This window comes from Spea bombifrons, chromosome 13 (assembly GCF_027358695.1).
Source record: "Spea bombifrons isolate aSpeBom1 chromosome 13, aSpeBom1.2.pri, whole genome shotgun sequence".
In the NCBI taxonomy this organism is placed as follows: Eukaryota; Metazoa; Chordata; class Amphibia; order Anura; family Pelobatidae; genus Spea; species Spea bombifrons.
Window position 1 is genome coordinate 26,113,538 of NC_071099.1, and position 16,828 is coordinate 26,130,365.

General features: G+C 38.0%; 1 protein-coding gene across 1 annotated transcript in view; it reads right to left on the bottom strand.

Annotated features, from left to right (window-relative positions):
- The window catches only part of RNF213 (ring finger protein 213), a 49,646-nt gene that overhangs the window by 18,530 nt on the left and 14,288 nt on the right, over positions 1–16,828 (bottom strand). The window contains exons 18-38 of the mRNA XM_053452844.1: positions 16,222–16,356; positions 15,554–15,655; positions 14,899–15,021; positions 14,503–14,686; positions 13,979–14,146; positions 13,309–13,455; positions 11,608–12,188; positions 11,318–11,483; positions 10,658–10,875; positions 10,354–10,494; positions 10,019–10,183; positions 8,137–9,298; positions 7,615–7,808; positions 7,281–7,436; positions 3,237–6,782; positions 2,980–3,116; positions 2,638–2,733; positions 1,930–2,048; positions 1,314–1,421; positions 772–1,004; positions 182–323 (exon numbers count right to left, since the gene is read on the bottom strand). Coding sequence (XP_053308819.1) covers positions 182–323; positions 772–1,004; positions 1,314–1,421; positions 1,930–2,048; positions 2,638–2,733; positions 2,980–3,116; positions 3,237–6,782; positions 7,281–7,436; positions 7,615–7,808; positions 8,137–9,298; positions 10,019–10,183; positions 10,354–10,494; positions 10,658–10,875; positions 11,318–11,483; positions 11,608–12,188; positions 13,309–13,455; positions 13,979–14,146; positions 14,503–14,686; positions 14,899–15,021; positions 15,554–15,655; positions 16,222–16,356 — 8,023 coding nt within the window. The remainder of the gene's footprint in view (positions 1–181; positions 324–771; positions 1,005–1,313; positions 1,422–1,929; positions 2,049–2,637; positions 2,734–2,979; positions 3,117–3,236; positions 6,783–7,280; positions 7,437–7,614; positions 7,809–8,136; positions 9,299–10,018; positions 10,184–10,353; positions 10,495–10,657; positions 10,876–11,317; positions 11,484–11,607; positions 12,189–13,308; positions 13,456–13,978; positions 14,147–14,502; positions 14,687–14,898; positions 15,022–15,553; positions 15,656–16,221; positions 16,357–16,828) is intronic.

A 16,828-nucleotide genomic window follows, 5' to 3' on the forward strand; every position in this document is an offset into this window, starting at 1 on the left:
GTAAAGCATGATTTATCATGCTTTCCTAGTGCTACAGGGTTCAATCCTAGCACGCTATATAGAGCTACAGTAAGTCGATGGTTGCCATTACAAATGGTGATCCTATACTTGCGTGCGTGGCTGCTCATCCCTGAAAACCCACTTTATGAATGCCGCGTAATGTAAATAATACGTGTCATACCTTTTATCTGGTCCTCTGAACTCAGCAGGTCTATCAGTATGTCCACCCTCCTAGTGTTGCGACTTGAAATTCTCTCCTCATCCCTCAGCATTCCTATAGCATTTTGTACACAACTCCGGATGAGAATGGTAGTGTCTATTAACTGCAAAAGGAAAAGATGAAATCCATTTTTATCCCACACAATTTCTTCTATGAAGGCTTGAGAATTTTCTGGATATTTCTATTATAAGGTTCTGTTCACTACAAAGGGGCCCCTAAGTTAGAAGGAGTCATTTTCCAGTTAGTGGACTCCAATATCCATTTATTTCACCAATATATGGCTGAAGTGGTCCTCTAATTTGAGGAGAGAGAAACAAAATCAGCCTTTAACGAATGATCACAGATTCTCCCCTGCCACCAGCTAGGTGAAGTATGCTGCACAACGGAAGACATGGCTGCCTCCTGTGCATTGGGGTACACCAACAACTTCCCACTGGGTACATGAAACACGAGAGCAAGAAAATCAAAGAGGCAACCTTGAATTTAATGTTTACAGTGCATGTGGTTGCTTTTACAATGTGACTGAAATAAAAACAAAAAGCAACCCCTACATCTTCAGGTTTGTGTGCAGTCTCCCAGCCAGGAGTCACTTTGGGAGTGTGAGTTTCATTGGTGATATCTGTATCCATTTCTTCATCTTCCATTTCTGGCTCTTGAGTTGGCTCACAGTCCATCCGCTCACTGCTCTCATCAGCCATTTGAACATCTGCCTCTGGATTTTGTATTCTGTACTCTTCTCGATCACTCTCAACTGCTTTCCCATTCTCATGCATACTCTTGGTTCCTATGAGTAAAAAAATACAAAAATAAAAAAGAATTCCCATTTAAATATTATGTTGTAAACAAATTATATGATTACTAATATTTATACTGAATTTATTTACATAGCACCACCATATTCCATAGCTCTGTTACAACAGGAAATATTTAACAAAGAGAATTTAAAATAACAATAACATTAACATATGTAAAAAAGTGCAGAAAGAAGAGGGCCCTGCCCATGCGAGCTTACAATCTATTGTATTCTAAAAGAATAAATAACAATTAAAGTAACTTATTACTAAGTTCACATCAGAGGCAAGCGATGTCTTACCGTTGTCTTGGAACAGTTGGCTTATGGTGAAATGTTGTAAGTCCGTTATGTCTGACACCATATCTTTTGACTTCCTTAGATCATCTATATGTATAGATTGCCACAGCCCTGATAATGACAGATATCACATAATTTATTCAGCAACAAGCAAATGGATTAAAGCCAGTCAGTAGTAACTTGTGTTTTATTGACTAACCTATCTAGAAGTCTAAACTAATCAGCTTTATCTGATAGTTGTACAACAGTGTATATTGTATTTTGTATCTTGCATCCAATAAGATTGGCATACCTGCCGACCTTCCCAGGGTAGACTTCCTGGAACTCTCCCTCTTCTGAAGGAATGGCTTTGTTAGGGGGAGGTGCTAGCATTACATGGGGCGAGGCTAGCCTCAGACAGCATTAGGTGGGCAATAAGTAGGAGGAGAAGTGGGCAGGGAATGGGTGTGGCCAAATGCACTTCCTGGACAAAGCCAGAGAAACTGTGCCTCAATTAGAGACTCTGGGTCAAACTTGCAGAGTTCCCAGGTAGTATCCTCTTTGACAGGCAAACATACTATTGTTTTCATTTTTCGCTGTTGAACTATTTTTTTATTGTTTCAATAAAAAAAAGCCCTACCTCCACGGAAGCCAACGTACGATGTCCCACCGTGCATTCTGGGAAGCTTGGTTATGAAATAAACAAACACCGAGACATCCGCAATATTCACTTTATTAACTTCATTTACTGTGGAGTACCTAAGTAAACAATTGGTAGTGAGTTTTAACAGAATAAACTAGATGCCAACAGTAGTTGGACAAGCAGACAGTCCCCAATATAAACAAGAAAGGATATTTGTCCTCTATCAATCTCCTTCAAGCTCTAGGTAATTTTTAATACAAAACTCAAATTCAGTAAAGATCAGGAAAGGGTTATCCTGGTTAAGAAACTGCCCACAATTAAACCCATATACTCATTGTATCATCCCAAGAAGCACCTAAACGATATTTGAAATCATGGAGAACACAGTGTGAGAACTACTTGTATAGTTAGCAGTCAAGGACATAGAGAACTTTACTGGAAACAGGAACAGCCAGGAACACATAAAAAGTGTCAAAATGGCATCTTACTGGCAAATTAAATGTGAATTAAACAGATCACTATTATAATTCCAATAGACATCTTGATTTTATTAAAGTTTATATAAGTTTAACTGTCCCAAAATCTTTATCTGCCTTGCCTTTGTTTTTCTAGCAATACATATAACTGCTTATGACCTACTTAATAACACATTTATTTTGTCAACCCCAATATAAATATTATAGTATATGGCACGAAGCTCCTTACTTTGCTGATGCAACAAGATGAGCTCCTTGAGAACCTTCCTCAAAATCGGTCTGTATAATCAGAATTTGAATTCCACGTGCATGTTCAAGGAATCCCCTTCATAAGGATATACATGAGAAAATATATTTAGCAAAGTGCAACTAATAATGTAATAAGTTAACTTAATAGCTTAAAAAATCTTGGTTAAGCCTCCTCCCATTTTTTAACCGCAGTGCCTAAGACAAAAGTGTCCTTATGGACATTTGAAATGAAATTGGGAGATATAAAGGTGAAAATTCATCAAAGTATTATTATTAGAAATCTTTTCTTTAGTTGCAAAGCTAGCTAGAGCCAGAGGCTTACCTTATTTTTTTCAAGAATGAATATTCTGTGTCAAACTGTTGAAGGGACAAGATTTCAATGTTTTTAACCTGGTTCTGTAACCCAACTTCTAAGATATTCTTGTCAGGTGATGTAAGGAGCCGAGAAAACGTGGTTATCTTGAAAGCGAAAAGAGGAAATCAATTTAATATGTAGATACAGTAGAAAAATACATTTTTAAAAAGTCCAGAAATGCTTTCAGTTATCATAAGAGCATTTTGATTAGACAAAGTAGTTACCTCTGTGTATGATGCTTGATTGCCAGATTCTGTACCAATGTGGCTGTGCAGAAAATCCAGAAGAGAACCGTGATTTTGTCTCTTGAAATATTCATCAATTAATTCTTTGTTACCAAGACGGACGACAGAGTCAGGTGTCGCACACTTCAACAAGACCAATTTTGCTGCATCCTTCACCGTTCTTTTACTTCCATGGCTTGGATCTGCATGGTTTTTGGTGATTTGCAAAACGACTGAAGCACAGGTATCTGAGTGGTATCCCACAAATACATCAGATGGGCTATATTCTCGTTTTTCCAAAAGGTGTTCCGTCTTAGCAGCAGTGAAATAGTCTATCCAGTTGTTAAGGTCCGCAACAACACTTTTTTGTTTATCACTTAGAACAGTGTTTATATCCAAGTAATGCTTTTCAAGTCTGTTTATCAGAGGTATTGGAAAATCTTTGTACACCACTTCTTTTTCTTCTATGACAATCAATCGGAACTTTGGATGCACTCTGCATTTCACTCGATGTGTTCCAAGACCCAAGTCAACATATTTTTGGCCAGCTAGGTAGACATAGTACTGGTTCAGTGCATCATACAGACTCTCATACAGATTTTGAAGATTGAGAAGTATGACCATTTGTCCGGTTTCCATACAGATCTTAATGCGGTTGATGTTTCTGCAGATCTGAGTATACTCTTGGTCTTTCGGGAAGCTGGAACCAAATATAATTTCAGGTTGTTGATCCTCTGTACGTAAAGCTTGCTGGAGGATCTGTAAAGCAGCATAGTTTTTCGTCAGTATAAGCAAATACCGACATTCGTTGTCATCTGGATCACTTTTAATGTTCTCTATCACCAAGTCCAATGTTTTATTACTGTCTCTAAGGGTTTCTCCTTTTGTAGGCATAAAAATTTCCAAGGCATTGATTTCATCTTTCCCGCTGAAATTCCGTAAGACAGCACGAGCTATCTGATTCAAACTCGGCTCCTCCTGTGAATGCTTGGTATATGCAAACACCATTTTAATCAGACTGTAAAAGTCACGCAATCCAAAGAATTCCTTATTTTGTTCCTTCTGAGTGTCACAAACCTTTTGGTAAGCCTTTGCAAAGTCTTGGAAATGAGACTTAACCTTCTGGAAGGCTAGTCTCTTAGAGGAGCAGATTCCCTTAGCACTTTCAATAAGTTCATTTTCACTAGGATCTCCCCGAGATACAAAAATTCCCCTGTTCATTTTTGCTGGATCGAGTGCCCAGTTAGAGATTCCTATAAAGCCAACCTTTTTGTGAGGGGAGGGATCATCTTCAATGCATCCATCCTCTAGCAAAGGATGAAGAGTCTTTAGGGGCATTTTTGGAGAGTCTTCTGCGAGGCCGATCTCGTCTAAGACGACCACAGATACATATTCATCCAAATTCTTGCTCTCTTGGAAGCGAGCACAGTGCTTAAAAGTTCCTATGATGCCTTCAGGAGTTGAGTGAGGACTGCATTGAAAGGAAACCAGGTGGATTTGTTTAAGGGATTTGTATAGCTCTGTATGAGCAGCTTGGCCTTGCATGGCATCTGCTACAATAGTTTTTGCCAAAGATTTTGAGCTCCCAGGCTTTCCAACGAGAAATAAAGGGATCTTAAGTTCAATGCAGACAACCATCATGAATACATTTTCCTTCAAAGCAAGATTCTTGGCAATGGTATCTCTTAAATGTACCCCAGATAAGAAAAGATCCTGCATAGTTGTGATTTCCTGCAGTATCTCTGATGGATCATTGTATGGCCGTGGAAAAGCTTTACATATAGCTTTTCTGTAGGACTCTTTGGCCTCTAAAGAGGCATGGTAGCATACACCAACAGCAAGGACCAAGCACCAAACTGATACATTTTTTGTAGTTGGCATTTTATGGCCCATCGTTTTCAGGTTTTGTAATAGTTGACCACTATGGTTATAAAACCATTTAAAGACCTCTATGCATCGCTCCACGTCTCTCAAGCTAACAAAACTGCATTCATCATTTCTTTTTCTCATGTATGACTGAGAAGTGGAAAGTACATTAGTTAATAATTGAATGTCATCGGTGGAAATGCCCAAATCTTTTGCCAGCCGTTGTACAATCTGTTGGATGTACTTCTTTTCAGTTTCATTGTTCAACTGTCCAAAATCCCACACAAGTGGCATTACACTGGGAGGCAAGGCATGTACACGGTAAACAAGCTGTCTTAAGGGAATGGTACCAAGCCTTTCTTTGGTCTCATCTGCTTTAACTCTGTACCCTAAACCAGCAGACTCTAATCTGTCAATCATTTCGTCAGTGTGCTTCCGATAAGGGTTACAGGCAGCAATAATCTGCAGTCCAGAGTTTTCTCTTAAAGGCTTCCCATCCACAGTATGGTCACACAAGGCTTCCTTGATGCTGCTGATGGCGTCTGTTGTATTAGCTTCATCAAAAAACAATACAGTATCGCATTGGAATTGTTCTTTATTTCTGAGAGCTCTAACTTCCGCCTCCAAAATGTTTTTGTAGATTGTGTCAGCACTGGTACCTCCATGGACTTTTACAAGCTTCATGTTATCCGTTTCAGCAAATCCCTTGCACAGATGACACAAAAACTTTATTAGTCTGGTTTTTCCACATCCGGTTTCCCCCATGATTACAACAGGGATACCACATCGAAACCTCATTTTAATGGCCAAAATCTTGAGTATATTGTCCATGGTGAGCTCATATGTGTCATCAGGATCAAAGGGCCACTGAATGCCCAAGACCATGCATAGTCTGCTTATTTTTTCATCTCTAGGTAACTTGTCAAAGTCAACATTGAAAGGAACTCTCTGAAACCTTAACCCTTCATAGAGTTGTTGGGTCATGACATTGTTCTGGATTACACAGCCATTTCTAGGATTAATTGCATCCACTCCACCTGCGTTATTTACACGCAGGTGGAAACCGATGAATGTCATGGACACGTGGTCCTCGTTGAAAAAAATGTAGGGATGTGGCTCAGATTCCCATTTTTTACGTAGCAAAAAAGGAGCAAGGTCTTCTTCACGGGTATCATTTAGGTCCAACGTTTGCCTTCCTGGACTTTGATCTGCAATGTGCAATGAAGGTGTTGCAAAGTCCTTTGCCATTAGTATCATAAAATTTACTACAAATCTTTTAAACCCTTGCAGAGTATCGCCAACAAATTCAGGATTGCAGAATGTTGAAGATTCACAGTCTTTCAGCTGAAGGTTTAAAAACCACGTAAAGTTTCTTAGTTCTGACCAAGATGGATCAATCATTCCACAGTACAGTAAGAACATCTGGAGACATGTTGCTGGAGTTCCTTCCACAGAGCCTTTTCTATATATAAAGGCATCTAAATTACGATTTTGCTGAAAACGAACCAAGTACTGGAATGGTCTCTGAAAACATTCGCTACGAAATTCCTCAGTGTCCATTTCTGGGTCCCCGGAGTCTTTAGAGTGATTCTCTGTGACTCTAGCCAGTACCTCTTTTGGGGAACGACATGATATCTTGGGGAAAAAATCAGTAAAAGAACTCTGCCTTGCATGATGAATCTATATTAAAAAAAACAACTTTAGTTAATAAACAAAAGAAAAAATACAAGTATATGCTTGTTTTCATTTAAATAATAATACAATATGTATAGACGATACGTATAAGATTTGATTTTAATAATAGATTAACTATGTGGATCATGCAAAGATATGTACAAGACATAAAAGATTTACAACATACTTTCCTAATTTCTGTTTTAATTACAAATGACGTTGAAATATTTAATCCACAAAGTAATTAGCTATTGAGGAAGTAGCAGTCAGGTCCATCCTTGTTAACCGTAACGTTTCAAGGGCACAAGGTAACGTTAGCGAAAACGGGATTGATTTGAAAGACATTAATATATTTTATAGAGTTCATTTGATAAAGGAGATCATAGTAGGAGATTATTTAGATATACAACATCACTGAGGAACTTTACAAAAGTGCAGTCAGATTAATGCTCTACCTTCATCAAAATAAGTTCAGCAGCATTTGTTTTTATTATTAATACTTACAGATACTGGTTGCTTCTGATACAAAGAACCAGGGCATTCCAGGATCTCAATGATGTATAATTGGCAGGGATGGCATTTCCATATTCGTCCTTCCGAATCCATCAGGTACTGCAGAACCAAAAGCTTGAAGAGAAATTCTGAAATTCCACTATTCACCTTACAAGAAAAACAAGAAAAAGTGGACAATGAAGTTATATTCTAGCATGTGGTAAGAGAAGAAAATGAGAGGAAGGAGAGCGAGAGATAGAACATTAAAGTAGAGACAAGAAAAGAATGAGCGGGTGGAAGAAATGGCAGTAGAAAAAATAACGAATCTACTAAAAAATATACTTACGGAAGATGTAATATCAATGTGAAATATAATAGGTCTGGCTTTGTGCTCGCGTCTTAGAAAAGGAAGAAGTGTTTGAAGCACCTTGTTTTCATCAACCTTTGACTTGATCAGTCGAATAATTTTATGAATCGGTTTCTTGCTTGGAAATTTGTCCTCCAGCGCTTTGTGCAATCTCTTTACGTATAGAGACTTACCTGAAATAGAGTAAGTCTATCCTATGGTAATCATGAATGGACAGGGACCAAACACTAACACTCCCACCTTCATATCAATGGCTACCCGGGAGACACAGACATGGCAACCAGCTAGGATTTCCCAGGCATGGTTAATGTTGTGTACTAATTTCCAAATGCATAGAGGTCTGAATAACAATAATGATTAGTACCATGTGTGACATGAATCATGTTATATAAAGTCATGTTTGTTGGATAGCTATTTCAGGTAAAACATGTGTTTGTCAAATATAATATCCAAATCTGTCCAATGTAATGCAAACACTAGGTCTGTGCTGCTTCCACTCACCAACTCCTGCTCGTTCGGATGCCACTATACCAACACTCATCCCATTCTTAAAACAGGAAGCTGCTGAGATGATATCTTTACCGACTGCAAAGTGGTTTGCTAAATAACCCTGTATTTCAGATAGGGGTCTCTGAGGAATCAGGTGTACTTTGTATTTGCTGAAGACAGAAGGGATGTAGCAGTGCTCCTTGTCACTGTTGCACAGAATCACAAGGTTATACTTTTCCATTCCTTGTGATTGTAACTGTTGAAACAGCTGTTCTGACTTGTATGCTGTTTCATAGCTGAGTTCATCTGCAAACAGCAAGCTATAGATCTTTCTACCCTTACAGCCAGGGGTGAGACATCTCCTCAAAAATAAAGCCACTTCTTCAAATGTAGTCTGTGGTGTGCAGAGGAGAACTTCATCGTATGATGGCAGTGGTTGTGTTGAACTATGCATGTATGTGGCAATAGTGGTAGACAAAATTTCTGATCTGTGACAAAGGACCAAATTAGGACAACCTTGCTGTAGACTGGGATGAAGATCACGCATCACTGGTGTCTCCTCAGCATCTGCCAAAGCTGCCAAGCAGCGGCCAAGTCTGTCAATATCAAGACATTCAGGGAATAAGGAGCTCATATAATTCATGGAAAAATCCCAGACAGCCCCCAGCTTCTCCATCACATTTGTACATTTCTTTAATTTTGACATAAATCCCATCTTATCTGGAGAGCCAAAACCAACCGAGGGGTCTGTACAACTGGTCTTTGGGTAATATAAGGCTTTAACATTGTTTACTTTTGTGCACTCATGCTTGATAAAGGATAACATTACAAGAGCCTCTTCCTGTATATCTCTCCTCTGAAACTGTTGGCACAGGTAAACCAGTTGCTCTGCGGTGTAATAGTTTAAGTAGTAAAGCTGGGATCGCTCTCTGTTCATAAATGCTATCCACTCTTCCAAGAAGTTTTCAATAGTTTTGCACACACTTGGAAGCAGTTCAGTAAGTGATCCCAGAGCTTCCAGTTCACCAATATCACCGACATTGAACTTCATTCTAATTCCATCTTTCATGTCATCAGAGCAGTAGATTGATGCTTCCCAAGTCCTGAACAACATATTTCCAGCCAAGTAAAGATCAATGAACGAACTGGCAAGCCTTTGTACATTGGAAAAAATCTGTGCAACAGAAGAAAGAATCAAAACCCAAAACATGCAAACAATGTTCATTGTATTGTACAGAAGAACCTATTAATTCCTAAACTTTTGTGGAATGCTGTGTTTCAAAACTGTCTGAAGATTTTCCTGGGAAACCCCTCTGGAGGGATCTTTTCCAACTTGGTTTCACATCCACATATACGATATAATAGGGATACAGATAAATAACACACATATATATATATATATATATATATATATACACACCGTATTTGCTCGATTATAAGACAAGGTTTTTTCCAGAGCAAATGCTCTGAAAAATACCGCTCGTCTTATAATCGGGGTCGTCTTATAATCAGACCTCAACTAGGTCTGACTATGAGACTAAGACCTAAGACCCAGGATCCTCCTGTCTCCCCCCCCCAACTTGCCGGTACTTCTGAGTCCCCGGTGCTTAGTCCGGGCAGCGTGTAGAGCTCTACTCGATTTGCGTAGACAACTTCCGCTGCAGCCGAGAGGAGGTGCGGTTAGCAGCGGGGGTTGTCTGCGTCCATCACGCAGACCTTCCACAGCTGTCAGAGATCAGAGTAAAGCTTGTCCATCTGTGTATATTAGAAGAATACAGTGACCCCCTCATCACCCCTTTCAAATACTGCTTTTGTAATATTATGGTATACTATATCTAGACATACATATTAATTTCCAAGTTACAATTACTTATATTAACATGACATTTGTTACCTCTGAAAACTTTTCAACTTCAACATTGCCCTGCTCCCCCTTCCCAGACATAAGCATGAGTTTGTTCAGAAGCTCCTTGAGCTCTTCTAGATTATAGGTCCGCACTTCCTCACCATCTTCATTACCGTCTGGAAGTGTCAAACTAAGGACACTGTCTGCAGTAATCTGCCAGAGACATCAAAAATGAATAAAAAAACAACTGTGTGTCTTTACGCATTGACCAATATGTGATTTATTGATAGTAAAGATAGGAATCTAGATTGGGCTTTAATATAAAGAGTTTTATGATAGGTTGCTTTATACATATACAGATGTACTAAAATCACACAAATCACCTTTCTGTTTCCTTTGGGTGCTTGAATGATGTAGATGCCTTTTTTGTTAATTGTTGTTGCCAAGGACAAAGATGACAATTCCACAGACCCATGACTCTCTTTGACCGTTTTAAGCCACTCTATATGACGAGCAGAATCCCTCTAATAAAGAAATCAACAACCATATATTAAACCTATATCAGCGACAGATCTATTATTCAAATGTGTCTAGACTTCTGTGCAGTTGATCACTTTATTCTAATTGCCATTTCCCTTTGTTCTCATTTGATTAAATGTATTGAGAGCATTTTTCCCCTAGACTTACCAATTTATTTGGAAGATTTTGGTCATTTTCTAGTGCATTCCAGAGTTTATTAAAGCATCCCATTAATTTATCAAATCCAAAGTCTGTTTTCAGCTCGAAGAGTAGTGAAGAATACCCCAGAACGGTGTCATGGAAACAGGCCACGCGGTCTACATCCATGTCATTCTCACCAGCAGAAATGGAGGCCAAGTCAACAAACACCTTCAGTTCATTAATATCTAAACAGTAAAAGTGCATAATCACTTCAAGTTCACGAAGACGGCTCATTTTTTAATATATATAAAACTGATAAAAACTGATTTTCTGTATACTTCCAAGCATCTTACAGCAGCCAAATAGCTGCAGATAAACAGCACGTTGCCATACAAATACACTAAATCATCTAGTGATGTGGAGGTGGATCATTCTACATGATGTATAGAAAGAGGAAAGTGAAAGAAGGAAATGCAAAGTAATTTGAGAAAACAAATGTTGTTATGAAGGGTATAAAGAGGGAATGAATGAGGTAACTATGAAGAAAGACATTAATAAATATGAAAAGGGACAGCATCTAGTAAAAATAAGACACGACTATAAGGAAAATAAGACGTTGGCATAAAAGACAAGTGAGGAAACAAAGAGATGGAATGTTTGGCAGAAAGAGACATAGCATTAATTCACCTTCCAATCCTTCTTTCACCCAAAAGAAAAAGTCTTTTCTCAGTATCACTTCTTTAAGACATTTGGCTCGTTGCTCTGTTATCTCCGACAGAAGTTTTTTTGTCTTCATGATTTCATCATTGATACAAGACAAAGGTTTCTGCTTGTAGTTCTCAAAGTCATCAGCCTGCAGCGTAGATATCATGGTAAGCAATGTTTCTAATACTCCTCATCGTACCAAGTGAACATGTTAGTCTGAACATCAGCTTCAACCTGAACAACAACTGACTTATATAACAATATTTACTTACAAAGTGCAGCAATGTGTCCAGGGTACTGAAATCTCCAGAAAGGTGTAAGCAATTTTTCAGGTCAGTTACAATCTTGGCTGAATCAAAGGCAACATGAAGTTGATGGTACTGTTTGATTTGCGTTAGGCGTTCATCAATCCATTGACCATTATCCTCTGTGCGTAAACGTTGCATGATGCGGAATTCAGCACGCAATTCACTGTCATTGTTCTTAAAATCCTTCAAAAAAGTGTCCACAACATCAAATGTCACCAGACCAGATTTGAGGTCTTCATAAATCTGTTTATATAGGTCAAAACAGGGAGTGAACAATGTGGTCACTAAATCATCAATGGTCCATTCAAAGTCATCTGAATCTTCAACACAACAAGCTTCACTTTCCCAACATGTAGCGAAAATACAACTTTTTCTTAGAGTGTGAAGTTTTTGAGCCATAGTCATCACGTTTTTACTGAGATTATAATATGAAACAGCATTGCTTGGCTGGTCTTCAGGGTCAAAAGTCTTTACAGACACCAATTCATTCAGTTTTTGCGGTAGCAAATTTTCTGAGTGCCTTTCCTCAATCTCTGAAAGATCAACTACAAAGAAAAGGAACATCGCATGTCAGAATTTCTTTTTATTCACTAAAGTAATGTATCTTACAAATCATAGCCGTGACTTAGTATTACTGCTACATCTCTGCGGTAGTTTAGGATTTAATATGTTGTGGTGGTCTCACAGTACTAAATAGACATATTTAATAATAATAAAAATAACAATTAAGCTATAGAAATATTTTTCTAAACTGAAGAGCTCGTATTCTTCACTTGTCACAAAAAGCAAACAAACTGGTAAACGCAACACTGGCTCAAGAGCTTATTTAAACTGATGGGACTGTCACTGATGACATCATGTAGAACCATATGCAATACAAAATGTTTAAATCCTGTTTTAGCTTGCAATTCATGAGGAACAATCAGCCATTTAGGTAATATATGTTAAGATGTTCTACCTGCCCCATATCTCTGGAATCTACTTCTCCTGAACCTTCAGAGTTCACCCTCCCTCCCATCATTCAACAAACATCTCAAAACCCACTTCTTCAGAGAAGCATTCCATCTTAGCTGCTAGAACTTCCTTGTCATTGATACAACCACCACACTACCTCTCAACCTTTCTCTGGGCCTTATGTTTGTCACCCCATTCCCTGAAGATTGTAAGCTTGCGAGCTGAGCCTCTCCACCTAATGTATCGGTTTGTCTTACTCTCTCAATTCTCGTCTTGTCATACCCCTTGAATATATGTATTGTATTAAGCGCTGCGTAAATTGTTGGCGCTATATAAATAAAAGATAATAATAATAATACCTATTCTGATAAACTAGTCACATTGGAAACGTGATTTGTCATATTTTTGAAAGCTTGAACCCTTTTTCTTTACTCATGTAAAATGTTGTCTCATGTTTAATACTTTGGTTATTGGAACACAATAACAACTGTAAAATCATCTTAATTGTCTCTGTGTTGGTTAATATGATTAATATGATTAATCAAAGAAAATAATAAAATTAAATATCTATTTGCTTAACATGATAGATAATCATGAAACGGTGAGCCTCCTAAGTGGAGCAGAAATAAAAACACATTGAATTTAACTTTTACAGAAACTTTTTGAAAACACTTTAAATGTGTAATTCTACGGATATATGGATTTCCATACCATTTATAGACTCTCGGATGGTCTGGCACATCTTCAGCAAACTGTCCACACAATCATGTTCTTCTTTCAAAGACTGCATCTCCTGCTGTCTCCATTGTAACACTTTTTCCAAGCGGGATATTGGAAATTTTTCTTTTACTTCAGTTACTAAATAAAATGGTTTACAGATGAACAGACAACTGAATGTTGCATTTTATCCAAAAAGAAAAAAATAGTGTGTTTGCAAAATCTTTATGTTGTCTAGTATTCATTGAGTTAAGATTTAGTCACATAAACCTTTAAGAATCTCGAGGTCACTTCTTGGTCTGTAGACTACGTATTGTTATAAAGCATGAACCGTTTCTCAACCGTTCTCAACATGTTACATTGTATTCAGAAAAAGAAAAAAATCACCTTAAGAATTTAGTAGGGATTAAGTATCGATGATTTATTTCATTGATGCAAAGATACGTTGGCATCCTATAGTACTGTGTGGGAATCAGACTAGATTGGCCCAATGGTTCTTATCTGTAAGTGTTGTAATGGTTAACCGATAATACTATCCTGAATATAAGACGGGGCCAAGGACCAAGTAAGCTGTCTGGTGCCTTTGAGCAAACAGGAAAGATTTGCAGACTAGAGGTGCCAATTTGGTGTTACCTGCTGTCACGTTTAACTTTCAATGACTTACCTAATCTACATATGTTTGAGAACTGCTTCTTGTTCTCCAAGATGCATTCCAGACGTTCCAGCTGTATACTTCCATTCATTACTCCATGTGTAGCATCTAGAATGACTGCATTTGATAGCATTACCAGTTCTTCAATGTCTTCAGGCATTTCGCTCTTAGGGTTAGTCCCTGTAAGAGAAATATATATTGTAGTGTACAACTAGATTATAAACTCTGAAGCAGAAGATAATATAGACAAGTAATACTGCACACAATGAACTATATGTTAGCCATAGGGTAAAGCTGTACAGTAATATAAAAGGATATTTCATTTATCAGCTTCCACATTTTTTATTGTGGGTATTTTTGGGAAGTTATTTGCATACCTGGGGACTCTTCAGGTTTGACCCACAGTCAATGCTCAGCTAGCCTTGTCAGCCCCACCAATATGGTCAACCATGTCTTGTTCAGAATCCTTCATGCAGGGAATTAACTAAATAGTATTATATTATAATTCTGGTAAACAAAGTGTGGGCAAACCTTACCATACAGTTTGAATATAAATTCTGCATCAGTCCATTGCATTAAGTGCTGCAGAACCTCATAGTTGTCTGTAATTGGATTTCCATCGTCACGCTTCGGCCAAGAAGTTTTAATAATAGCAGAGACCAAATGGCCAGAGTTTCTTAAATTGCCAATTTTCAGTTGGCTCAAGATATTTCTTTGGGTCTAAAAATACAAACAACAAAACATTTCTAATATAAGGTTGAAAGAGGAAAAAAAATGGCAGAATGATACCAGCCACCCAACCTGTTTTACCACATTATACACAAATCAGCTTCAATCCCTCAGTGGGACTGGCAGCACATATGTTAAAATCTAATATTCTTTATAAAAATACATAACGGGAAGCATAATGTTGCCCCCTTGGAGGTCTTTACCTGGCATGCGTCGTGCACAGCTTCAATGGCACAATTCTCAATACATTTCCCTATAGATACATGGTATTTTTCAAACATTGTTTTCTTGTCGCAGTACATCTTAATCTGATCAATTGCCTCTGCCTGTAAAACACAAGATACCATTACTATATTAACTTATGACATAGCGAAGAAAACCTCTTAACAGCACTACATCTCGTATATATCTGCTATCGTCTTCCACATCCTCCCTTAATTACCCTCTTTGCTCTGGCCATGACTTGCTTCTCTCCTCCACTATTATCGCTCATTCCCACATGCGTCTTCAATATTTTATCTGTGTTGCTTCTTTCCCCCCCAGAATTCTCTACCTCTCTCTCGCTGACTAAAACCTACCTGTTCAGAAAAGCTTACAATCTATCTTAACACACAACCTGCATTTCGGAGAACCATCTGTTCCCCCAACCTTCAAGATCACCAGGTCGCCGACTTCACCTTGTGACCTTCGCTAAAACCAAATCATCCTCACCCTAGGGATCCTTTACCTTCTGTCTCCCCCCCCCCAACCAGCTAATAGGTCGTACGCTTGCAAAACCAGGGCCCTCTTTCCTTGCTCCCAGCTTCTTGGCTAGCTCAGCCAAATAAAATATATGTTTAGACTTTATTAAGGAGTTACCTGTTTAATTTTCATTCGCAGCTCGGAGAGAAGATGTTCTTTCCATTTTGCATTGATATCTTCTCCAGCGTTTTCACCAGCACACAGAAAACAATTCCAGGACTAGAAATAAAACAACAAATTCATAGGTATGTCACCATGCTACATAGTCTACAACATAGTATATGTATAAAAGATGCCTGTAACATATATTTAAATATACAGATTGCTACTGTAATGCTAATGCATTGAGCAACCATCCCCATCACGGAAGCAACATATTCACACATGCATGTTAAGCTCTAATGGTCGTAACTATGCTTAGAACCCCCTAAAGCTACCATCTCTATTAGTTCTCGCATAACTCTTATGTAAGATTACATGGATATACAAAGCAGAGACAGATTGGGAGTAATTTGTACGAAATTGAGATGGTTCAAGGTTACCCATTGTGCGGCGCTGTAGAATATGATGGTGCTATAAAACAATAAATAATAATGGCCTCTACACGCCGGACATTGAGTGTCATGTTGCTGGAGAGACAATTACTCAGCTATCATATGCATTAAAGTGCATATGATAGATGGAGTATCCCTAATAAAAAAAAATATTAGAGAGAAGCTATTATCTCAGTACAACATCAGGTCTAATATCAGCAAATGATTGTGGCAACAAAAAATATCATTTACCTTTAACTCTGTAGAATCTAGCTTTAAATATGAGTACTTTTCTTGTAACCAGTTTATAGTTAAACGTACAGTCTCTCTGAAAACTTTTTGGATTTCTTGAAGCTCAGATCTTGGCTGCTGCTCGTTACTTGCTTCCTAAAAGGAAAAAAAAATACAAATTCTGGAATTTTGGGATACAATGTGGAATCGTATACCGGACATAGGTTTATATTCACTAAAGCCTGTATTGTCCTGGAGAAAAAAAAATGTCTTGGGTAGTTCACTAAGATGCTGGGGTCCATTGCTAACCCACACTTTGGTAAGCCTCTTTGAAAATCATTGACATAGAATTTGCCAATAGATCAGACCCATTTGGCCCATCTAGCCATATGCCTATCTCATGCATGTTAAAAATATTTTACTTTATTAATATGTTCCACTTATTCATCACTCTCTCAGTGAAGTAAAACTTAATTGCATTACATCCAAGCCTCTGACTCTCTAAATTTAGATTATGACATTTTGTCCTTACATTTTTTTCTCCAGCTTATCGAAATGTTGCATTTCAATGATTTGCTGAACACGTGGGGACTGTAGCAACTACATTTAAGATACTCATGATTTATAG